This window comes from Stegodyphus dumicola, chromosome 10, assembly GCF_044657685.1.
Source record: "Stegodyphus dumicola isolate Sdum_Otavi_A_Nest chromosome 10, ASM4465768v1".
Taxonomy (NCBI): Eukaryota; Metazoa; Arthropoda; class Arachnida; order Araneae; family Eresidae; genus Stegodyphus; species Stegodyphus dumicola.
In genome coordinates, this window is record NC_140777.1 from 115,515,714 (window position 1) to 115,541,276 (window position 25,563).

General features: G+C 34.7%; 1 protein-coding gene across 1 annotated transcript in view; it reads right to left on the reverse strand.

The window, feature by feature from the left end:
* Positions 1–25,563, reverse strand: part of LOC118199095 (proton-coupled folate transporter-like) — a 34,950-nt gene continuing 9,387 nt past the window's right edge. Inside the window, exons 3-8 of the mRNA XM_085825406.1 lie at positions 17,902–18,115; positions 13,947–14,290; positions 9,265–9,504; positions 4,492–4,575; positions 2,954–3,110; positions 1–880 (exon numbers count right to left, since the gene is read on the reverse strand). Of these exons, the coding sequence (XP_085681532.1) occupies positions 772–880; positions 2,954–3,110; positions 4,492–4,575; positions 9,265–9,504; positions 13,947–14,290; positions 17,902–18,115 (1,148 nt within the window). The 3' untranslated portion in view covers positions 1–771. The remainder of the gene's footprint in view (positions 881–2,953; positions 3,111–4,491; positions 4,576–9,264; positions 9,505–13,946; positions 14,291–17,901; positions 18,116–25,563) is intronic.

A 25,563-nucleotide genomic window follows, 5' to 3' on the forward strand; every position in this document is an offset into this window, starting at 1 on the left:
TTAGCTATGCTAAATTATTATTTATTTAATAAGTTAGGAGCTGCTATAGATGTGTAATACATATATGAGGTAGAGGTACTATATATGTAATGCATATATAAGGTAGAGGTGGTATATATGCAATATATATGTAATATAAACTTTACATAATAATTTATTTTTATTTTATACATAATAATAATAATAATTCCAGAATTATGATATGCAGTTCAATATGACAAGTTACTGAAATATCACACTGAGTAGAAGAAAACGTTCTCCAGGTTTCAGCTAATGATTTCTTAAAAGAATTAAAACGAATATTTTTAATAAAAGTGCTATCATCAAAATAAATATATTATTATTTTATTTCAATATATCTAGAGCTCAGTCAGCATTTCAACCTAAAAGGGATGCCAGTTATCAAGAGGAACAAGATAAATGGCTGTTAAGCACATAAAATACATTCGAGTAAGCTATATATTGAAGACTCCAGAAGCTTCATAAAAATTTACTTGCTTTATTCGAAAGACATTAACTTGGAAATTCTACTTAGAACGTTTCAAACAACTATACAATTTTGTCAAATAATTTTTTTTGAATGTTATGTAATGTTGATCAATGGTGTAATGTTGATCAATCAACACGTTCATTCTATGTATTACATAGCTGAGATCTAAGTGACTTAGTATTCTCTTTTGAAGTTCTTTATCACTAAAGTCGGCATCGACGTTTCTATTTCTGCCATAAACAGGCCTTTTGGTAAACCATAATGGATGTTAACTTGCAGTTTCAGTATTTGAATGATCCTGAACTTACATCTTTTAGTTCTCTCATTTTCTTCGATTGTTCGTTTTCCTCATATTGGGTAACAGACAATGTTGGTAAACTCATCATCCACCTACAATTTAAAAAGAAAATAAATAAAAAATAGTTTTCAATCAATCAAGGAATTATGATTAATTCACTTTAATTTGAATTTAACGCAATTGTACTGAACCATCTGCATTTGTTAACATGCAAAAATGACACCAGAATTTGATTTAAGTTTACTTAATGAATTTTGGGATTGTGACCCGTAAAAACATCGATGATAACTAGATACAAAAGCAGTCAGTGCTGGTGTTCAGGGGGTTGAAATCTTATTTTTATATCATATTGGGATTCATAAAATGTTTAAGTGATTATTAATCATCAAATTTGAATGAGTGTAAATGAGTTTGTTTGTTCTTTACTGCAAGGAAAAAACATATTATGCATCTCATAATCATGCTTACGTTAGTCTTTCTCTTGCTAAGAATTAAGGTCTCCTCTGGTTTCATTTAAGTTCTGTCAGATGCGTTGTAGACAGCCCAAAATCTAAACAGGTGCTGGAAATTACCACCTGTTTTTAACAAACTTATTCATGGTTATCAAATTGTTTAACATCACGAGGGAGATAGAAGTTTCGGTATTTAGTTTTCTGTTAAAGACAAAAGATAAAAAGATAAAAGACAGGAGAAAGAGAAAAGACAGGAGATCATTTTTGATTATGCAGCATATTTTAGATTTAACGATATCTACTTGAGAAATATTAAAAAAATTAACCCCAATTATTATCTATAAGCTTTTTTAAAACTTATTACTGGTTAAAAATATTTAGAAAAATAATATCTTAGCTTCAAAACCTTCTTAACGGTGAGTTGACAAGAATGAAGAAGAAAATAATGTATGTTAGGTTCTGGCATAAATTGTGTCACATACTTAAATTTACTCGTTATTTTATGTTATTACAATTATATTTCGAGATTTTTAAAAAATATTTTTTGATTTATAATTGTTTGCATTTTCGGTTTCTGTAAAAAGTAAAAAAATTGATAATCCTTTTATAAGGGCTAAAATTTGTTAAAATTTTCAAAGCTCCCCACTGAATAAAATATAGTACATTGCAATCAATGCACATCTGAATAACAGTGCTTACGTGTTGAGATTATTAATAGAGTGTAATGCAGTACTGTGCAAATTATGTTTTCTATAAGCAAGATTGAATGCATGTTAGTAGATTAAATGTTGGGTATGTAAAATGAAAACAGTTTTAATGAAACTCGCGATATTATATTTAACCTTGTGACATTTATGATTAAGTTTTGCTGACAGTTACCTTTATAATTAGCAGACAGTTGATTTCTTTCAAGCAGTATCTCCTCGCGTTACTCGATCAGTTCGGAGGCTTATGTTAATTATACAGCAAAGCGGCGTAGACTAAAATTAGATGCAATCTTAACCCGTAGCTTACCGTCACATTATCGCTTGCTGCAGAAACCCGCCTGCAATTATCCTGCTACACTACATGGTATGGAAACTGGGATGATTTTTTTAGTTATAATTAAAATATATCTAATGGTTAATTTTTTTCATTGCAACGATATGGATTTTAAAGGTGGATTATTTCTTCTTTCTCTGCTAATATTGCATTAACAATTGGAAATGAAATTTCTTGACAATGATAACAATAGTAGTTACAATAAATTAATAAAAACTTACTTAAAATACATCTTGAAAAGTTTACATAAGTCTTTTAAATTTTATTTTAATCCTTCTTTTTATATTTTCTGTATTTCTGTATGAAAATGCAAGATATAAACTAGATTTCTTGCATTTTCATAAAATATGTTATACAGAGATGCCTGCGGCTACAGTCACTGGGGGTCACACTCCTCAAGTATAATTAAAAACCAGTCCTCTTCTATTAGTTTCGTTTAGTTTATAATTTATATACTATATCAGGCATGCTTTCTTCAGTTATTTAATTACACTTGCTTAGCTTTGTCATAATATAGGTATTTTAATTTTGATCATTTAAATCAGATAATTTATGGGTAAGTTATGGGAACTGTATATTTAAAAATGGAATTTTTTTTGATCTTTGAAGCTAAATTTGAGTAACAAAAGAAGTCTTATTAAAAGACATTAAATGAAAAATAAGTACACTTACGCAAAGATTGCAGCAGCTGGTATGAGAAAGATGGCAGCAGCAGCAAAAGGCAATCCTGGGAAGAATTGTGCTGACCAGTCATACAACTGTATCATGATAATTGTTCCAAGAACAGGAGTGAGAGATTCACAAGTTGCCAGTAATGAAAATACCCGCCCTATGTGAATAAAACAAATGACAATAATAAAATGAAATTGTCATTTGCTCCATTTTAAATAATAACAAAATTTATTTTTCGAAACTTTATTTATCATGTGATGTTAAAAATGCAACGAACCGGTTTATTTCTTAGAATGGACTCAGAACACACAGACGATTGTCTATTATAGGTGAATATAATACTGAATTATCACATTTTATATTGCAAAAGTTTTGAGAAAGAACACAGGGTTGTCCAAAACTACTGACCGCATTTCATGATTGAAAAAAAAAAAAAAAGGAACAAAATGAGGTATTTAGATGTTGAGTGTTTTCCTGGAAAGAAAATTTAAAAGAACCACAATATTTTGAATATTAATAATAACGTTTGAACATTAATAAGATAATAGATACACAGAAGCAGTTTTTGCAACTGCCAGTAAAACGATAACTCCTTAATAAAAGAGAGAGTATCTACTGTGAAGAAATTATCCAAAAGGGATTAAAATCGGTACATGCAAAGTATTTGATTAAGGAATAAAACCTCTACGATTGCAAAAGATTAGGTTCGTTTAAAAACGCAGATACGAGAGGAATGAAATTAGAGTTACGACGCAAACTCAAATGTAAGAGTTCACCGGCATGGGATGGAAAATATACTGAAATGTGGTATAATACACATGATTTTATACTTCTCCGTTGTATTTGAATGGAATAATAGCAATACATCGTGTGCCAAACATACTCTATCAAAAAGAGATTGGACAATCTAACTACTGAAAGTTAAAGTCAACATTACCAAATGTGCCGTGAGAGAATCGTATTGTGCATAACTGCTTTCATTTTAGGGACGGACCGGCAAAAATGTAATAAGAATAATAAAAATCTGGTTTTAAAACATTGTTATCATACATTGCTACCATGACACTGAAACGAAATACCACGAATGTTTGAATCTCACAAAAAACAGTTTTACGAATAATCAGTTCTGTATGAGAGAGATGTGTCAGTTTTTTTCAATAAAGGTAGATCTAATGCGTAAACTAATGCATTCTAAAATTGTTTGTCCGTTAGTTTGACAGAAGTTTATGAGACAAAAGACTGCAGTTTCCTAACTGATGAAAATTGATTTTCTGTTATCGCATAGCCTTTGTAGCCCTCAGATTAACAACTAAATAAAAAACTTAAAGTTCATCTGAGTTTGTTTCACTATATTTTAGAAACAAATAAGGGATGAAAAGTCGTCTTTACAATTCTAGAAATTGATGATTAAAGTAATATGAAACGTATAAACTTATTTGTAATTCAAATACCAATTAAAAAAAAAAAAAAAAAAAAAAAAAAAAAAAAAAAAAAAAACTTGCAAAGTAAATGAAAACGCAAAGGAAGGTTTAGCTTACCTAATTCCTTTCGGTTTACCAATTTCGATATCCGTGATCGTATGGCGATACCTCCGCATGCAAATAATGCCCCACTTGACCAAGCTGTAAATTAAAAAAAAATAGACTCCATAGAATTTACTTATTTGGAATAAGTAGAAATAAATTAGAATTCATTCTTCTGAGCTAACAGTAATGCCCTAACCGTTTATGTGCGGAATGTGCATAAATTTTCAGTTACATGCTTATGCAAAGGGAGGTTGTGAAGCCGTGTACTGAAATAACTGGATCCATGGGACACTTAGCAAAGGATAATGATTGATGCTTTTTAACTTAAAGTACACTTTTCGATGTTAGTTCTTCAGAGGAGATAATAAGTACTTTTAAATAATGTTAAAAAGCGTTTAAGTAACATTAGTACGTGTAGTACATTAGTACATAAGTACGTTTATGTAACTGTACCCATTTCTGTCATTGTATACTCTATAAAATAAAAAGCGACACACAAAGAAGGAGTAATGCAAAAACGACGAAATTGCGTATTCCGATACCTTAGGCTAGAATATGCAAATTTTCTTTTCAATCTTTTGGCTGAACCAATGACTGAAGAGCTAGAACTCCAGCACACTGCAACTGAGCCTCCGGATGGTATATAAAACAGAGGACATTCCAGCGCTAAGGCATACCTTCGAAGCGAATATGGACTTATCGATCCATGCGGACTGTGCCAATGCTTTACAGACGAGTTTACGAATAATATGAGCAGATGTAACCATTTGAGAGAGGACTTGCAATTGAACTAAAGGAAGCAGAGTTGTCAAATCTCAGAATAGTTCACAGAAATGTGTGACCCATGGCCTTAAAGAGCTTCAAGAAGGTAGCCGTCGACCGAGAGCGACGACAGAACGCGAGGATAGAGTGATCGTCCAATCGACGCTCACAGCCCCTGATGCATCCTTATCAACGATGCGCCGTGTATCCGGGACACCAGTAGCTACAATGACCTCTGATAGGTAACTCAATGAACGAAGACAGGTAACGAAGGCTATTGCGCCGACTGCATCTGACCGTTGAATACCGTCAGGCACTTTTGCAGGTTTGCCGATGCTTTTGATATGGGATCGCACTGACTAGAGTAGAACAGATTTCAGCGATGAACCCCCTTTAAAAATGAGCCCCGAGTATCCTGTATCACAGCTCACAAATTAAGGCACCTAGCAAAAAGGTATTCTCGTATGTCAGTAGTTGACCAGTTGACGGTTGAAGGGAGTTAAGTACTAAAAGCACCGCCTAAGGGTGAAAGGTACATTTTAAAAAATTCACAATGGTCACAAAATAAATAATTAGAATAGTCCTCTGAAAAGTTCATCAATAAGAATTATATATTAAAAGTCCTCAGAAAATTGTGAAAAGTCTTTTAAAAATGTACGAGCACATAAATGAAGTGAAATAAGTCCATAAAAGAAATCTTAATGTAACTTTTAATATACACTCCGAACTGGATTCGAACTCACGATGTGCTGGCCCGTAGATCCTATTCTTATCTTGTCTATTAAAGTGTTGGCTTTTTTAACTTGTAAGGCAAATTCAGTTACCTTCTTTAGAATATTTCTAGTATTTTCTGAAGCTAAGAATTTTAGCGTTTCAGCCAGAATATCATTTTCAGGTTGTTTTTATGACATCACTAAAGGATCTTTTTCCTGTAACAGATGGTGTTGGAACTTCTTTGCTTCCAGTTTTGTCTTTTTAGGAAGACTTTAAAGGTTTCTCGACGAGGTGATTAGCCATCTTATTTAGTTTGGGAAAGTTTAGACACTCTGGGTAAGAAGCTGGGTGGTTTCCACTTTCACATAAGATGCATTCATCTTTTCCTTCTTTAGTCCGAGTACCTTCATATGTAAAGTGACTTTCGAAGCCTTTGATGAATCTAAGTTTATTGAAGCACCCTGCTTGGGTATGTTCATACCGGTCACAGCGGTAGCACTGTCGCGATCAATATCTTCGGGCGAAGTTCTTCTATTTCTATTCTCACATGAGCCTCGATGACTAGCGAAGATATATTTATAGACGTTCAAGACAGCGTTGGGATATTCCCCTGACTGCCATCCGCCACACAGCCCGACAACCTAGAATTATTATACGGGATGCCATTTCATTTTATAGCCAGACTTCTTTGGTTGTCATTCTTGATATTCTTACAGCACGACAATGATAACACGTCTACGAGATTCTATGCTTCGTAGCGCTACGTTGCTTTCACGGATCCGTGGGCTTACATTTCTCAACCTCAGGTCTCTTATTTCCGCAGTTCTCGCGAATTTCTCTTATTTCTGTTTTTAGTTTCGAGATATCAAAATTTGGATCTTATATTTGAGCCGCTTTAATAGGATGGCGATCTCTTCGAGTCGCTTGTTGAGCCGACTCGAACTTCATAGCGTAGACCAAGGCAGATTTCAGGTCTTTCAGATCCGCCAATCTGAGAGCTTTCTGAATTTCCGCGTCCTTAACGGCATCGACGAAATGCATCAAGGCCAGATTTTTTCTGACATCAGGTGGACAGTCCGGATATGCTTGATGCGCCAAACTTTCGATGTCAGATGCAAGTTCTTGAAGGCTTTCCGTAATTTTCTGTTGGCGGGATTTCAATTGCAGGCGGATATAGACCTTTGCGCACTTTTCCCCGAATCTCGTTTCCAGCTCATTCGAGAGGGCGTTGAAGTTTGAAATCTGGTCTTCGGAGAGGACCCCTAAGATGTCTGCAGCATCTCCTCAGAGTGACGCAGCCAACTGCGAAGCCTTCATGTGGGAGTCCTACTTGTTATTTTCCGCCACGATGGAAAATTGGGTCTTATATATACTCCATGATGATTTTCCATCATATGTGCTTGGTTTGTTAACCGTATTAGAGTACACTGGGGGAACCTTCAAATCTTCAGCTTCGTTCTTGGGCTCAGTCCAGTTTTCTTTCAAAACATCTACTTCTTTCCGGAATTTTCTCAATTTTTCTTCAAATCGTTCTTCCACAGCCGCTATTTTTGCTCCAGTATCCTCTCTAAGCTCCACGATCTCGCTTTTAATCTTTTCTTGTTCCACTTCCATCTGTTCGAATTTTGGTTGCATCTTTTCTTGAATGGCTTTTATTTCGCTCTTGATCTTAGCCTTTATTTCCTCCTGTCCCGCTTTCATTTCTTTCATTTCAGCTTTCATCTTTTCCCGTCCGGCTTTAATATCTTTCAGTTCGGCTTTGATTTTTAGTTTTGATTTCAGCTTTCATCTCTTCCTGTCCGGCTTTCAATTTGGCTAAAAGGTACATCAAAGTCTTCGTTTCTTCCGCCATGGCTTTCCTCTGCAGCCGGGTCAGATTTACACGACAATGCATCAAACTTCGTTGGGGTTGAAAGCTGAGCGAAATACAACGATAGTGGGCTTCACTCTCTAAGAACGAAGCCGTTGCTCATCATTTAACTCAAGCATCAATAGAATGACACTTTATACCTCCAGCATCTTCTCATTTCGAACGAATTTGGAAGGCCGCAATTAAATCAACCAAATATCACTGTAAAAGAGTAATCGGTGAAACTCTACTTACTTTCGAAAGAATTGACAACTCTATTGGCTCAGATAGAAGCCATTTTAAATTCTCGTCCGTTATGTATTGTAAACAATACTGACATTGATTGCATTAATATTCTCACTCCTTCACATTTTCTTACAGGAGACGTGATCCTATCCCCTCCTGAACTACCTCTTACTAGTACTGCCAATATTCGGAATAGGTGGGGTATCCTTCAAAAGATGCGGAAGGACTTCTGCAAATCATGGACCAAAGCAAATCTATCTTCTCTGCAAACCAGAAAGAAATAGAAGGATACTCAACCGAATGTAAAATTTGAGACATCGTCCTGTTACTAGATGATGGTCATCTTCCAGGTTCTTGGACACTAGGACAAGTGGTCGAACTTCATCATGGTACAGGCGGACTGGTTCGTGTGGCCACAGTTAAAACTAAAAACTTTATTTTTAAAAGGAACATTCATAAATTAGCTCCTTTGCTCATATATCAGGGCTAATGCCTGATAGGGTGGGAGTATGTTCCGGTACACAGGAACAGAACTACTCAATTTAACTCTGTTTCGCTTTGGCACTATGCCAAAGAACATTAATTCAGTTGAACAGTCGGACTCAGGCGATCATATTCGCAAGGCAGCTGGAATGCTGTCCATTTTTCATTATTTCTGTTCTATTCTCGCATTTACAAGTTTTATATGTCATTTTCTTGTTTATATTTATATTGTGCAATTATTTAATATAAGTTTTGTGTTTAAAAAGAGGATATGTATCTAATTCAATCACAATACATAGCAACATGTTATATAGGGTGTTATACAGTTTTTTATGGATGCACCATTTGTTAGCAGTTGTCCAAGATGGGATGTTACCTGTGTTTGAATCTGTCGTATCTCCACAGCCATACTGTTTTCTGTTTTTGTAAAACAGTAATAAATTGCATAAGGTATTTAACACTTAGCTATAAAATATCTTGGATGTCAACTTAGTTTGCAGTTTAAAACTTCTGATAATGTTAAAGAGAAAGCAACTTAAGATGCTGGGTATAGTAGATTAATCATATTAGATATTTTTTTGCTTAGGATATCTTTGACTCACAATGGATTTATTAGGGCGTATTATCATCGTAAATATCAATATTTGGCAGTAACAGTATTTGTATTTACATGTATAATGCAAGGAAGACAATAACATATGAAAATGTTTGAGTTCCACTCTTATACGTACCATAAAAAATGAGGCTTTCCGTTATTGCCACTGACATGAGAGTCATTCTGGCCATAAGCGAGAGTACTCCTACAAGTCCTACTGCTGCTTCATGTACCAGTAATTTCCGATTTAAGAAAGGTACTATTGCTAATGTTGCCGCAGCATTCAAAAGACTAAACGTTGCTGTCGTGTAGGAATAACGGGTAACTTTCCATTTAAATACTTTCCGTGTGTAAGAAAATCCAATAGCTACTGATCCTACAGATAAAGGAAAGAAACACATAAAATTGTATTTAACTTGAATTTCTGCCAATTTTCCTTTAAAGAAAGTTCAAAATAATTGAATTCTTTTAAATACTATTTCTTAAAAATAGGGTGTAGTATAGAAATAAGAATTTTGTATTCTTTGTACACTTATATATATACATAATTTGGTGGTTAGCAGATGTCAAAGATTTTGTATTTTATTTTTTATAATGAGTATAAATAAAAATTTGCTAAATGTAACTATGGGGATGTAGTGAACGTATTAAAAAAATTATATGATGCAATAGCTAGCTGATTTCCCAATTGACGGATAAAAGTGATGATTACCTCTTTTAACGATACAGTTTGTAAGGCTGCAATTAATTTGGAAACTAAATAAGTCCTATTAGTCTGTAGCGACACTAGGTATTTTTGGAAGACGGCAAAATGAAAAGTGAGAAACGCCTTCACCGGGAATCGAACCAGGGACCTCTGGAATAAGCGCCCAGTGTGCAGACCACCACACCATGAAGGCACGGTAAAAAGGCGGGAGAAATACCTTATATACTCCCCCTTTTTTAAAGGGCGACTGAGGTTTTTAGGGAACCCAATCGCCAAATCCTGGGGATGGAGAGTCATTTCCTTCTTTCCTTCCACCGACAGCGAGGCAGCCGGTCCACTGGGTAGTTAGCATATCGGCCAGGTAGCCCCGCTGACGGAAACGAACAAAAAACACACTTATAAATACATATTGTGCTCAAGACGACTGCTGGGAGCAGTGCAAACAAATGCTGGACGAAGACGATAGTGCATGATGGAAGAAGGGTGCATTGCGGGTGAGAAGAACAATTTCAGTTACACATTTACAGAGTTATGGACATGTGGTTACAAATACAAAAAGTAATAAGAAGTAAAATACTAGAAAGTGAAATAATACATAAAATAAAAAAAGGGAAGAACAATGATTTTGCGTCTGAGATTTTGCGTGCAATGCGTTTCAATGCATTGCGATTTTTTGAAGTAGCTTCGGCCCATGCATGGATGTGGTTTGCTACTGGTTGCCTAAGATGATATTTGGCGGTCTCTCTGCAAGCGAACAGATAGTGGTCCGGATCTCCTACCATCCCGCATGAGCAATGCTCGTTTTCTCGTCGTCTAAAGCGATGCAGGTAAGTCATGAAGGAACCATGTCCTGTTAGATACTGAGTGAAGTGAGACGAGCCAGATTTTAGAAGCCGGCAGACTTTTGGAAAAAATCTGTAAACTCTTCTGCCGGTGGTCTCTGTCTCCCACAGATGTGGCCAACGTTTGAGTAATTCTCTCTCGAGCTCAGCTTTTAAGAACGAACCCGGGAGAGGCACGTCAAAGTGTGCGAACATGGGGGTCAGTTGCTGTTCTTTTGGCTATTGCATCTGCAATTTCATTACCCAGTATTCCAGTGTGGGCGGGTGAGGAGAGTCATCATCCACAACCCTTTTAGTTCGGGCGCCACTGTAGAAACATTAGGTTAATTGGAAAAGTCGGAGAGATGAAAAATTAGCAACCGCATTCGCCTGGAATCGAACCACGGACCTCTGGAATATTGGCTCAGCTTGCAGACAACACTGCGGTGGCATGCTAAACAGGGAGAAATACCTTATAAGTATACTAGACATGTTAGCCAGTTATCTCTAAGTCTGAAATAACACGCAAAGACTTTCGAAGGCTTTAATTAACTCTTTTTATTTAATCTTCAACTTGTAACATAAAAGGCGGGATTTGTGCTACAGACAGGAAAAAATGTTCGTGGCGATGTGAATTAAACAATAAGAGTGAAGTAACTTTAACGCTGATAAAGTAGTCTAAGACTACTAAGTCAAATAAAGTAAGTTATAGTTTGACTCAATATTTTACCGGCGGGTAAGTTTAAGGTACCGGTTGCAAGAGAATGCAAAGCCGAAATAATAACTTTTAAGCAGAGTTGATAAAATTCTTACAGCCCTACGATAGTGCCAGAAACTTCTAAAGTCATTAGGTTTAGGGATGCAGCAGATGTGAAAAATGTGCAATGCTCTGGTCGGGATTCGAACACCGGACTTCCCGATTAGCTTCCAGTTACAACACGAAGGCACGCGGAAAGGAGAGAGACTCATGTGTGTATTTAATTATGGGAAAGCACACTAGGGCTATCTGCTTAAGGGGGATGTCTTCGTGGAGGACTTTCTAAGGGAAACTGGCTCGTATACACGTTACACATGGGGAAAAACACGAAAACACCCATGTAGCCAGCCTGTTCGCGGGATTCGAACCTCGGACCGAACTACCAGTGTTCCGCGGCTTTACCGCTCGGCCGCTGGTGGGCCCAGGAAACGAGGGAGAAAATATCATGTATATTCTCCCTTTTAATGGGTGACTGCGATAAAAAATCCCAGGCGCAAAATCCTGCTGGTGACGAATTATCATTATCAGCCTTAAAGATCGGGTGCTACTAATAGTCATTAAGTTTATCGATGCAGGAAACGTGAAAACTGTGCAAGAACTCGCTGGGATTCGAGATCAGACCTAACGATTATGCGTCGGATGTACTTTCAGTTACGCCACGAAGGCACGCGGAAAGGACGATGAAAATATCTTATAAATTTCTAAAATCCCAATACCTCAGCCTGCATGCACTAAAAGCTAATTTGTAGGGAAGGAGGAGCCCATAGTAAAAATTAAAATCATACGTGGTTAATTAACACACAGTAGGTTACAAATTATCTGGATCACAAGCACAGAACTTTAATTACCAAAACCATTTACGATATTATGTAAGTCAAATACTGGCACCCATATCATAATGTGGAGATTCTAGCTGTAATATACGTATTCTGGTCAAAACGCATCATAGTATAAATGTCCACCTTTCTAGCAGTTTTAGTTGTTCTCTCGAGAACTGAATATAAATTTACAGTTAATTCAGTTGCCGATGAATGGAACCTTTGGTCTTTATCAATGTTTAAAAGGTTGTAAAATTTCTTAGGTTAATTAAACAGTTATTGTGATTTAAGTCTTTATTGTAACTTCTACTTTCTGTATTTCTCGCCAGTATGCAAATTAGCTTTCAGTGTATGTAAGCTGAATGTTTCTGAATCTTAGTCATAGAGCTTCTGGGAACCGTATCTTGTTCTCAGTATTTTTGCTAGCTTTGCTTAAAAGTTATATTCTGGCTTTAGAATCTCCCTAGCCGATGTTTTGAACGACGTGCCGACAAAATATTCTGAACCAGCTTATTTTGCTCTAGTTAATGTGTAGTCTTATATTACGTTGTCAACGCTTGAATTGTTATGAACGCTGTTATGTTAATTTAAATATCCACAAGTAGTGGAAGTTTCTTTTATAACATAAGCTGTGCCTTTATGTTAAGTTTAAACCTAAATGAAAAGGTTATTTAAACCTTCTTCATTATCTTGTGATAAAAATATCTTGCTGTTTTTCTAAGAGGATCTGCAGGACTTTAACTTCCACTTACGACAGAAACCCTACAAGGTACTGTCTCACAATTTCTGTTTCTAAACAGTTCATAATTTTATATTTTGTCCTCCATGCTGGAGAAATGGCCATTTGTGATGCTCTTGCTACTATCGATTAGGAAACACCTAATTCCTTCCTGCATTAAGAAATTCCCAACCAAAAAATCAATATTCAATAAACCGTCAAGGACTGGCCAAGAACTTGTGTTCTAGCCTCAACTTAATGTTAATCTACAAATTAATTTGGAAATTGCGTTTATGCTATATCTTAATTCGGAGTAGTATTTGAATTAAAAACCGATACTATGATCAAAGTTAAAACAGCACGCCGAATATCGATTATTGGAGATATTAAGACAACAAGAATCAGCTCAATATTCGTAAGTTTGGCAGGACCTAATTTCGGAAGTTTAAACATAGAACCTGCTTCTTCAGCTGCACGAGTGCAATTTTTTTTCGGAGTCCGAAGAATATATTCTTCAGGTATTAGATTTGTACTTCTGCAGTTTAAGAAGACGATTCTATGTTTAAACCTTCGAAACTAATCCTGCAAATTCACGAGTAAAATTGCGATTATTACTTGGGTTCTTGTTGCCTTAATGCCTCTAATCACCGATGCTATGACGTACGTTTCCTTTGACTGTTACAGTTGTTCATCGTAAATAATAAAAAGAACATTATGTGCCAAAATAGTCTATTACTATGTGTTCATATCGGTTTTCAAGTTAGCATACCTAAATAATAAATATGTTTCTTATTATTACAAGTTTCGAATTTTCAGCAAAGGCTAAGTTTAGGTGTGATATTTATATGTCTTTTTATGACTATCAATCAAGAATAGTTATTAAAACATCGTAGAATCATTAAGTTTCAGGCATCAAGATTTTATCGATAAAAAACTGTTTCTAATACAGATCTTAGTCAGAATATTAATAGTTTTTATATGAAATAAACAATGCTTACCCATGTGAATAAGTCGAAGAGAAAAACTGGTAAATAACAATAACCATATCTGCATTCTCAAGTTTCCAGGTCTTTCCTTTATGCAGGTTTTAAAACTTTTTTTCATGTTATCATATCGAAGCACATCCATAAACATTTCTTTCTTTGTGATGTCAAATCTTTTCGGTTTCGTTTCCAATACATACAATCTCACCCACAACAGAGCTAAAGTGAGGGAACACGGGACTATGAGCATCACAGGCAAGTAACCATATTTACCGTAAACTTGGCCTCCCACAAGAGATCCGGTAGGTGTCGCCATAATAGTAAAGAATTCCAAAATGGCAAATCGAACATTTCTGGATCTACAAAGAAAAGGCAGAATATAGGAATTACTACTGACTACAAATTATTCTGTTCCAAATTTTGTCACATCATATGCATTTAACAAATGAAACGAAAAAAAAAATTGCATATTTTTCCTTAAATATTCATATGCATTTTGATCTATCATGAAAAATAATTTCGAAACGAAACTGCGTCTTCTACAAGATGGTTTCTTAATTGCAAATTTTGTTAAATTTATGATAAGATGCGTTGACTGAAAAATTCGACTCCTTGAAAATTATACAGCGGCATCGGCTGGAAAACGAAATGCATAAAAATATTTTTATTGTTTGTCAGCTATTCTAAATTTTCATAGTTTCTACTTATTGTTATTATTACTTTTATTACTATTACTATTATTTTTATTACTTTCGTGTGTTCCTAATATGAATTTTGCTGCAGTATCGTTTGTTGATCAGTCAAGAATATCCTCATTTTGCGTATTTCAATAAACAAATTATAAGGTATTTTCTTCCTCTTTCCTGCATGCCTGCGTATTCGAGAGTCTAGGTTCGAGTCCCGGCGATGACATTACTCATTGTTTACGCCTCCCGCATGAAAAAAAAAAAAAAAAAACCTAATAACTCTACAGTGGCACTCGAAGTAAAAAAGGTGGTGGATGATGTTTCTTCACCACCAGGATTTGGCAAATGGGTCCTCTAATCTCCAGTCGCCATTTCAAAGGAGGAATATATAAGGTATTTTCTCCCTTTCTTCTGCATGCCTTCGTGGTCTAACTGCAGTACACTCGGTGCGTATTGGAGAGATCCAGGTTCGAGTCCCGGTGAGAGTATTGCACATTTTTCACATATCCTGCTTCAAAAAATGCTTAATGTCCCTACAAAGTAAATAAATAAAAAATCATTTAAAATGAAGTAAAATAAAATATATGAAGTTAAAAAAAAGAAAATAATTTTCTTTTTGTTTTTTGGAAAAGGGGCTTTATTTTTAGTTGATATATAGAAATTATTCTTCATTAATTTTTATACTTTATTTCTGTATATACGTAACGCATTTATAACTGAGAGAAGTGCAGTTTGTCAAGACATCGCCTGAGATTCGGAATAACTATTTTGAATGCAAAGTGGAAACTTTTAATTTTAATATGATTCATAAAAAAATCTGGCGTTCGCGTGATTAAATTTTCATATTTGTTTCATACGTGTTAAATTACCTGGAACGAATAATTGTATGCAAAATAACAAAATTAATGAAGACACTAATTTTCAAAATTAGGAAGTCTTAAAAATATCCGAAATGCTTTAGATTTTAGTGGTCGCCCAAAAGGGCTTGTTAAGAGTATTTTAGGCTCTCGCTGAACTCAGAGTATAGCAGTCTGCTCTTGCACTCACTTTTGCTAATCCATTTTTCTTTGTCTTTTAGCATTATTGTTAAGCATCATTTTCTTCGTACTTACACCATATACAACTCAATGGCAAAATCACAAAATATTTTAAAACAGCCTATTTTTAGAGTTTTCGATAGAACATTTTGCGAGAGGGAGATAAAAATGTTTTATTCCGAACAATGTTACCGCTGCTCTCTTTCAAACCGTCAAGTTTGAATTTGTATTATTTAGATCAATCCGATTGAAAATTTTGAAGCTAATATGCTTAAGAACTGCATCTATTGCTTTCATACAGCTTACTTTATTAATCCATAACAGACAGATTCAGTTTGAAAGATAGATATTTTACGTTTTGCCAAAATGCAACAGACTCAAATGAAAAGTGAAACAACTCATTCCTAGCGATTCGACGCAAAATCCTATATCGAGACTAATAGCTCCCTTTGGGCTAAACAAATTAGTTTTCATCAGTGAATAACACGATTATTTTCTTATTTTCTAATAAATAAACGCTGTTGCACTTGAAAATAAATGATTTAATATTTCTGATTTACTTGTAAGTCGAGCATTTAGTGATACGCAAAAACAGTTTAGCGTCAACATTCTTCTTAGAAAATGTTATGTAATAAATGCTCCTATGAGAAGAAGCCAAAGAAAAGAAAATGAATTCGGAAAAAAAAAAAAAAAACATTCCCAACTGCTTCTTTGGGAACTACTGCCCGAGTTCCTATTCCTGACGTCGATAAGGGGCGAGGTGATTCGCGTAATATATTGGGAGTTGTAGAAGTATGACAGAGGATAGTTACTACCGACTTTGAAACTTCTGAAGGAATTTTAAAACAAGTATATGGGAGACCACAATTCACTTAATGCCCTAAGAACTTGCTTTTAGTATTGAAAATATTCCTGACCACGAAATTCTTCTCCGGTCAGTTGCAATTGCTCATTCCAGTGGCGGCCAAGGATTCTTCAAATATATGTGTAAAACAAAGGGCCAAAATAGAAATGTCTTTGCGTGAAAATGCAATAAAATGTAATTAAAAATGTTATTCAAGCCTACCATGTTTCAAAAAGTTGGTTAATTTTAATTTCTTATTTTTTATATGAAAATTTTGTTTTCCTTAACCCTTTGCGGCACAGTGTGTCCGGCCTGGACACACCTAAAAATTTCCTTCTGTACGCATAGAAAAATTGAATGAAAAAGGATTTATAGGTTACTATAGGTTACTCTGAACCTTCTTTTTTTATAGTAGATGGCAGCTCAACACAAATCAGTCCATATATTTTAGCCATGTTTAGTGTTTTAAGACACTCATTTTTCAAAGAAATCTTCCAGATTTTTTTAGGGTATGAAAGGAATTGTTTGAAAAGAAATTTCTATGTTATTTTTTGGCTGTATGCTAATCTCCTTATTCTATATTAGTTTTAAATTTTCACCTTGAAATCTTGCCTAAAATCAAACGGCGAACCCTAGTTGTGCCCAGACCGGGCTCACCGATAATCTAGGACACCTGAGAGTCTGTATTCTTTGTTTCTCCGCGTCTCATCGGTCAGTTCATTGACAGCAATGCTCGTTTCAGCACTCTTTTCGAAGCTGTATTCAATCAGTGTGCCACTTTGGGCACACCCACATAATTAAAACGATAAGTGCTATCTTCACAAAAGTTTACTTGTGTACTCCTATAGGCCGAATTAGACTGCCTACCTTTTTTTTTTTTTTTTTTTTAAATCAAAATTCCGGCTCGAAAAGGTAGCGTACCGGAAAGGGTTAATAAGAAAAGCATAAAATTTTGTTTTCTGCAACTTTCAGTTTTCTTTACTTATTTTGAATAAAGTTTTATTGGCATTCTCATTATTTTTTCGGAATAATATTTATACTTTGAGCAATGCACGTCATTTATATAATAGCCTTATCAGGACCTTTTTTCATACTTTGCCTAAATAGCATTTGTCATTCTATAGAATGCCTAGGGAAAGTATGTAATAGTTCTCATATTTTACATACTTTGCCTAAAAACGCCAGCCATTGTACAAAATGCAGTATATAGAATGCTAGTGTTTCAAACATTGCCGGTAACGTATGTAATAAGATTTCAAATCACGAAATAAAATTTTAAAAATATAATTTCTTCTGTTATTTGCACATTTTAGCGTATATAGTAAACTAATTGAGAAACTATACAAATACACTGTCATTTCAGTTTGCAGAACTACGTTTTCTAGAGATTTATTTATATATACCTTTCATCCGTAATGTCAGACATGTAACTGTATGTTGAAGATACGACTATGACAAGACCTCCTGAAAAACCAGATACTGCAGAGCTTACTATAAACCAATAGGGAGAAGCATTTGAGAAAGATGTAATGATGGTCTGTAAAGTGCTATCGATTAGTATTCCAGTTGTTGCCATTAAAAGAGGATACTTCCTGCTGTAACGGTCACTCCAGGGTCCTTAAAGAAAATAAATTATTGTTTAGCAACTCTGAATTCAATATTAGAGCAGAAAATAACATGTCTCACTATTACAGAAATGTCTAGAGCATTCCGAAAGGAAATAATACCAAAATTAGTAATGAACATCAAGATAGAAATATCTGAAGATTAGTGTCTAATGTTTTCACAGATATCTGCACTGAAATATGCATACAGCGGTTATAAATTATAGAGGATATTTAATAGGTTAATAAAATAAGAACATAGTGGTAGAGTGCTGAGGTCTGTTTCAAATGGTAGAAAAACTGCTGATTTTGAACGCACGCGGTTGGCCCGGTAGTGGAGATATAGAATAGCTCAATTTTAAAAGGGCTAACACGCAGAAAAGCGGTTTGTGCGTTGTGAAATTTTAAGAAAACAAATATTTTATATATAAAGCTCAAAATCCCAGCCATGAGAAATTCAGTTGTCGCAAATGCTGTATAACTTCACAATACACATTGTCATGAAATTGCTTTGTTTTATGTGGTTATGACAAAACCTTGAAGGCTAAGGCCTAAAGGGAAGGATGCCTTCATGGAGAAAATTCTAAGGGAAATTTGCTCGTATACACGTTACACATGGAGAAAATGCCCGTGTAGCTAGCCCGTTCGAGAGATTTGAACCTCGAACCGAACTATCGGTGTTCAGCGATTTTACCGCTCGGACACTGTTGGGCCCTCCTCATAAAAGTGTCCAAGACAATTCTTATTTTAAGAAAGATAACACTCTGTGATGAAAATAACTGCAATATTTCAGATCACGTTTGCTTTCATAATTGTCGAATTTCAGGTACCGAAAATCCTCATGATAGTTGAAAGAAAGGTTGCGAACTGCTCGAAGTAAACGCACGTTAACAAAGTAGTCGGACCATTCGCTTTTGCCGAATCAGTGATAAATAGCGTTTTATAGTTTGCATGATAGAAAATTACGATGGACCATAAACTATACATCGACAACCCATCCTTTAGCCAACCCCAACAATACAGCGTACTTCTAAACTATTTTACGTACGCAGAGATTTTATGTATTGTTCACACCGTAAAGGTAGACCGTAGAATTGACAGACACATCTTGAGTGTTGATCTTCAACTCGTTGGCTTTTGTGATGTTTCAATTGTTGCATATGGAGCAGTTGTTTATCTTCGAAGTTATAATGGAAATTCTTCTCCAACACCTAAATTGCCTGCCAGCAAATCAAAAGTTTGGCCTTTAAAGACAATTTCTGTTCCGCGATTAGAGCTATCTTCTTGCTTATTACTCTCACAACTTGTCAAGAAAATCATTCTTTACCTAAAATTAGACATTCACAAAGTCTTGTTATTTTCGGACTCAACTATCTATCTCGCCTGGATAAATTCACCCCCTCATCAGCTCAAAACCTTTGTAGGAAATCGAGTGCCTAAAATTCAGTCTCTTACATCAAATTATCAGTGGAAACATATCTCGTCCAGTGAAAATCCTGCTGATCTAATATCTTGCGGTGTTGATCCCTCTGATCTCAAATCTCTTGACCTTTGGTGGTCAGTGCCACCTGTTTGGAAATCTCTCGGATGCTTCCAGTGCGAAACAAATGGACTCCACTGAAAAGGAACTATATTTGAGCTTAAAAGTTCATCTAACATCAACTTAGCTCTTTCTACTACATTTGACTTTATGAACCAATTTCTCTTTCAGTTATAATTTTCATAAAATAATACGAATTCTTAGTTTTATTTTTAGGTTCACATATAACTGCAGAAACAAGGAAAAGAAATCTGGATCTATAATTATTGAAGAATTTGAACATGCCAAAAGGTCTTTAATTAGAGCAGTACAGGTAAATGTATTCCATAGAGAAATTAATGCTTTAAAGGGAAAAGAAAAGGTTAAGGGACGTAATGTGAGTAATTTAAATATATTTCTTGACGATTATGATCTCCTTTGTGTTGGCGGTCGGTTTTAATACCCGGCTATTTTTTAATTGGTCGACCTATTAATGTCATTCCTGAACCTCAACTAATTAATGTCTCAACTAATAGACTTTCTAGATGGCAACAAGTTTAAAAACTTAATCAAGTTATTTGGCAAAAATGGTTAAGAGATTATTTAAATAATCTCAAACAACTAGGAAAATGGCAGCTTGAAAAAAGTAATATCCAAAAAGATAGCCTTGTATTGTTAAAGAAAGATAACCTTCTAATTTGTTCTTGATTAATTGGTCGAATTCATGATGTAATAATAACTGGGAAAAATGGAAAAATACGTGTTGTTCTAGTAGAAACACCTGGCGGGATTTTTAACCGTAGTATTTCTAATATATGCTTATTGCTTGGAAATAATACCTAATCCTTGTATTCTCTTACATAATTTTATTGTTTTAATGAATATTGTATATTGTAATCAAACGTATTTTGCTATTAGTGTGTTAGTTTACATTTTGAAATGTCTTATTATAGCATTTCTTAAAATTTTCATTGTAATTTGCTAAACTAATGTTGTTGAAATCCTAAGGATTTCAAAGTGGGGCGGGTGTTAACGCCAATCTGTAAAATAGCTAATCGTTTGCGTCATTAAAGTGATTATATTTGTATTGCTTAATATGGCAACACTATGTTGCTTCCATAATGTAGTTTATAAAACCTTTGTCGTTCCTTTGTTTCGCTGCTTCATCGGAAGCAAAATTTGAAAGGCTAAATAAAATTGTTAAATGGTGTTTGTATTTTAAATTTATATTACAGTCCACTTGAAAGTAACTCAACAAGGCCCAACTCATTATTAACTAGCTATCCGTAATTCAGTTTCATTTCAGTACATATAAGATCATGTTCTGACGTTGAAGAAAGCAGGAGATTGTGGGTGACGTCATTTATGTCGACGTTTTTCGTTAATGTCAACATTTTAAATAAACAGCTGCTGTTGGCAACTTTTTTGTTTCAGATTAAGATAACGGAAATGATATGTTATTGATACGTTCATTCTTTTATTGATTACTTAAAGAAAGTTGTTATATTACTGTTAAGTTAGAATATAGCGCCACCTATTGGATAGGGAGAGAAACTCTCACTTGGCCATCTGGATTCGGCTAAGCAACATGCCAGGCATGTATTAGATCTGAATAGTGAATTACTGTAAATAAATTAGTTAGTTCTTTTGCTATACAGTCCACTTATTAGTTTAGAATCATAGTACATGGTCAGCAGAGCCGGAGAAGTGAACAAAATGCTGGCATTAGATAGAAACAAAACTTCGTTAAAAGCGAAACTAACTAGGTTAGAAAATGTAGTGAAGGAATATGATGATAGTTCGAATAAGAATGAAATTCAAATAAAGTATAGATCGCTACAAAGCATTCAAATGGATATTAGAAACTTGAGGATTAGATATTTCGAAAGCGTTGATGAAAAAGATGTCACAGCCATCGATGAAGAAATCGCCGAAATGGAAGAAAGAACTGAAGTTCTAGAGGTAAGAATTATGGAAATTCTATCATCTATAGCACATTCTGAAAATGAAAATGATTGTAGTAAATTTGATCCTAAAGTACAAATATGTTTGCCAGAATTACCAATTCCTAAGTTTTCTGGTAAATATACCGAATGGAATAATTTTAAGCTTCAATTCGAAAACATCATAGCGAATAACACGCAATTAACAGAAGTTCAGAAACTCTACTATTTAAAGGCTGCATTAACTGATGAAGCAAAAAATCTTGAAACTGTTGATGATACTTTTAATTCTCTATTTAAAGCTCTTCAAGATAGGTATGAAAATAAAAGAATATTAGTTGAGACGCATATAAAGTCAATAATGGATTTACGTACTTTAACATTTGAATCGTCTAAAGGAATAAGATATGTAATAGATAATGTTACTAAAAACGTTAGGGCTCTGAATGTTTTAAAATATGAGAAAAATAATTTATCGGATATTCTGTTATTAAATATCGTACTTCAGAAACTAGATTTCGAAACGCGCAAACAATTTGAACTAAGCATTAATGCTACGGAAGTTCCTACGTTTGATGAATTAATTTCGTTTTTAGAGAAAAGATGTCAGTTATTGGATAACATTAACCGTAGTATTAATAAAATGAAATATCCGTTAGAAAAAAGTTCGAAATCAAAGGCTCTGATGGTTAAAACCGATAGTGTTTCGATTTGTGTTACATGCAAAAATAATAATCATCCACTGCATAAATGTGATTCATTTTTGAAATTAAATCCAAATAAAAGATATGAAATAGTTAAAACCCATAAATTGTGTCTAAACTGTCTCAGTAACGAGCATTTAATCGCAAAATGCAATTCTAAGTTCAGATGTTCGGAATGCCATAAAAAACACCATTCATTAATACATCGCCTGCTCAGAAATGGCGCCATTCAACATAAGTTAGACAAAACAAAAACGGAAGCAACGAGTGACGAAATTATAAACAAGAACGCAGATGTCTCTAATAAAAATCAATCAAGTTGTCTTTTGACACGCAGAAAAAACGTGTTATTGGCGACTGCAATAATATATATTTGCAATTCCGAAGGGAAAAGAATCCCAGTTCGCGCAATACTTGATAACGGCAGCATGAGTTGTTTCCTGTGTGAAGGAGTTGCTAATTTGTTAAATTTAAAGAAAGAAAGAATTTATGCATCTGTATCCGGAATTAATGAGAACGTTATAAATATTAATTATCAACTAGATGTACAGATTTCGAATAAGGATTTAACATATGTAAGATCAGTTAATTGCTTAGTTATTTCTAAAATAACCAATGTAACTCCATCAAGGTGTTTACATGTGCAGTCATTAAATATTCCCATTGATATTGAATTAGCGGATCCGAAATTTGGAACACCTAACAAAATAGATATGTTACTAGGGGCCGAATTGTTCTTTGAGATTTTAAAAGAAGGAAAATTTCAATTAGAAAATCAACCGTTGATATTTCAAGAAACAGTTTTTGGATATATCGCGTCTGGTGCATGCAAGAGTGACTAAGAAGTAAATTATTGTGGTTTAGTTCTAAATAGTGAAGAAAGAGTTGAAGAAATTTTGCAAAGATTTTGGGAAGTTGAATCCATTGAAAATATCGAGGATGCTTTGAGGGAAGAAGAAAAATACTGTGAAGAACATTTCAAGCGTACTCACTATAGACAAAATGATGGAAGATACGTAGTTCAGTTACCCATAAGGGAAAGTGTAGAATTAGGAGAATCGAAAACGCTGGCTGAGAAAAGATTGCATCAAGTGTGGAATCGACTAGAAAGTGATTCGAATATGAAAACATTATATAAGAATTTTATTAAAGAATATAAGGATCTAAATCACATGGAAGAAGTGCAAGAAATTGAAACATCGACTTGCAATTATCTTAGTCATCATGGAGTTTATCGGCCAGAGAAAGCCTCTACCAAGCTTCGCGTTGTGTTTAATGCATCCGCGGTTACTAGCAATGGAAAGTCACTGAACTCAATATTAATGAAAGGGCGAATACCTCAAGAAGATTTATTTTCTATTATTATTAGATTTCGAAAGTACAACTATGCATTAGGAGCTGATGTTCAGAAGATGTACAGACAAATACTTATTGAACCATCTCAACGAAACCTGCAGTTGATCTTGTGGAAGGAATCAGTTGGTAGTCCTGTGCAGACTTACCGTCTAAGGACTGTAACATACGGAACAGCAAGTGCACCATTCCTTTCAACAAGGGTCCTGAAGCAGTTAGCAATGGATGAAGCGACAGACTTTCCTCATGCCTCAAGAGCCATACTGAAGGACTGTTACGTGGACGACATTATTACTGGAGCTAATACCATGCAAGAAGCCAAGGAGTTGCAGACACAGTTAACCTGTCTTCTAGAACGTGGTGGAATGCAGTTACACAAATGGTGTTCAAACAATCCAGAATTATTGAAGAATAAAGAAAGTGCTACTCAGGATTACTCCTTTCAAGTTACGGATAAGCCTCAGATTACAAAGGCCTTAGGAATGTCATGGAATACGTCTACAGACTGTTTTTCTTACGATTTAAAGATACTTGACTTTGAAGAAACAGGCACGAAAAGAGATGTCTTATCAACGATAGGTCGCCTCTTTGATCCGTTAGGTTTAATTGGACCTGTTACGACAAAAGCTAAAATATTTCTACAAAAACTTTGGCTTCTAAAATTAAATTGGAATACACCTCTTCCTAAAAATTACTTTGAAGAATGGAAGGAATTTCTGCATAGTCTAAAAATAGTCAACGATTATCGCATCCCTAGATTTGTTCTAACCAATGGATTACAACAAATAGACATTATAGGATTCTGTGATGCTAGTCAGAAAGCCTATGGTGCTGCAATTTATGTGAAATGTATGTCATCTTCAAATGAATGTTCATCAAGACTTCTGTGCAGCAAGTCTCGTGTGTCACCTCTGAAGTCAATTACCATTCCTCGTTTGGAACTTTGTGGTGCAGTTCTGTTGGTAAAACTAATGAAAAAAATATTAGAGGCCATTCAGCTACCTATTGTCAAGGTGTATTACTTCACTGATTCGTCAATAGATTCGTCATGGATTAAGAAGGAACCTTATCAACTAAAGACATTTGTTGTTAATAGAGTATCTGTTATTCGAAGCATGACTGCGGTTCATGAGTGGTACCATGTTAGCACTCACAATAATCCAGCTAATTTGATATCACGTGGAGCTGAACCTAAAGATCTTCTTCATAATGATTTATGGTGGTGTGGACCAACTTTCTTGACTAAGGAGAGGTTTTTGACTAATCCTTGTGAATTAATTTCATCTGATATGGATAATGTGGAATACGTCAAAGAACTCAAACTTAAGGATAACGACTTAGTTAATCTAAATGTGAACTCTAATTCCCTTGTTTTAGATCATATTCTTAACATTAGTAATAACTATATTCGTATTATTCGTGTATTAAGTTTTGTTTGTAAATTTGTTTGTAAGGGAAAAAATTTAATAGGTTCTCTAACTGTTAAAGAATTGGATGACGCTGAGAAAATCATGATCAGGTATGTACAGTTACAACATTTTAGCAAGGCTATTTTATCTTTAAAAAATAAGAATTGTGTTTCTTCCAAAAGTAAGTTAAAATTTTTATGTCCATTTCTAGATAATGATTCTCTTCTGAGAGTAGGAGGCAGACTTGCCAATAGTAATCTTAATTACAACCAAAAGTTTCCTTATGTAATGCCAAAAGATCATGTATTTACTAGATTAATTTTCAGTATTACCATGTTAAATATTTACATCTTGGTGCTCAAGCACTATTGCATCAGGTTCGTAGTAAATTTTGGGTTATTAATGGTCGAGATGTAGCTCGAAAGGTTGTACATGAATGTGTAACATGTTTTAAGATTAAACCAATTGTATGTGAACAACTTATGGGAAATTTACCTAGTGAGAGAGTTAATCCAGGGTTTGTATTTAATACG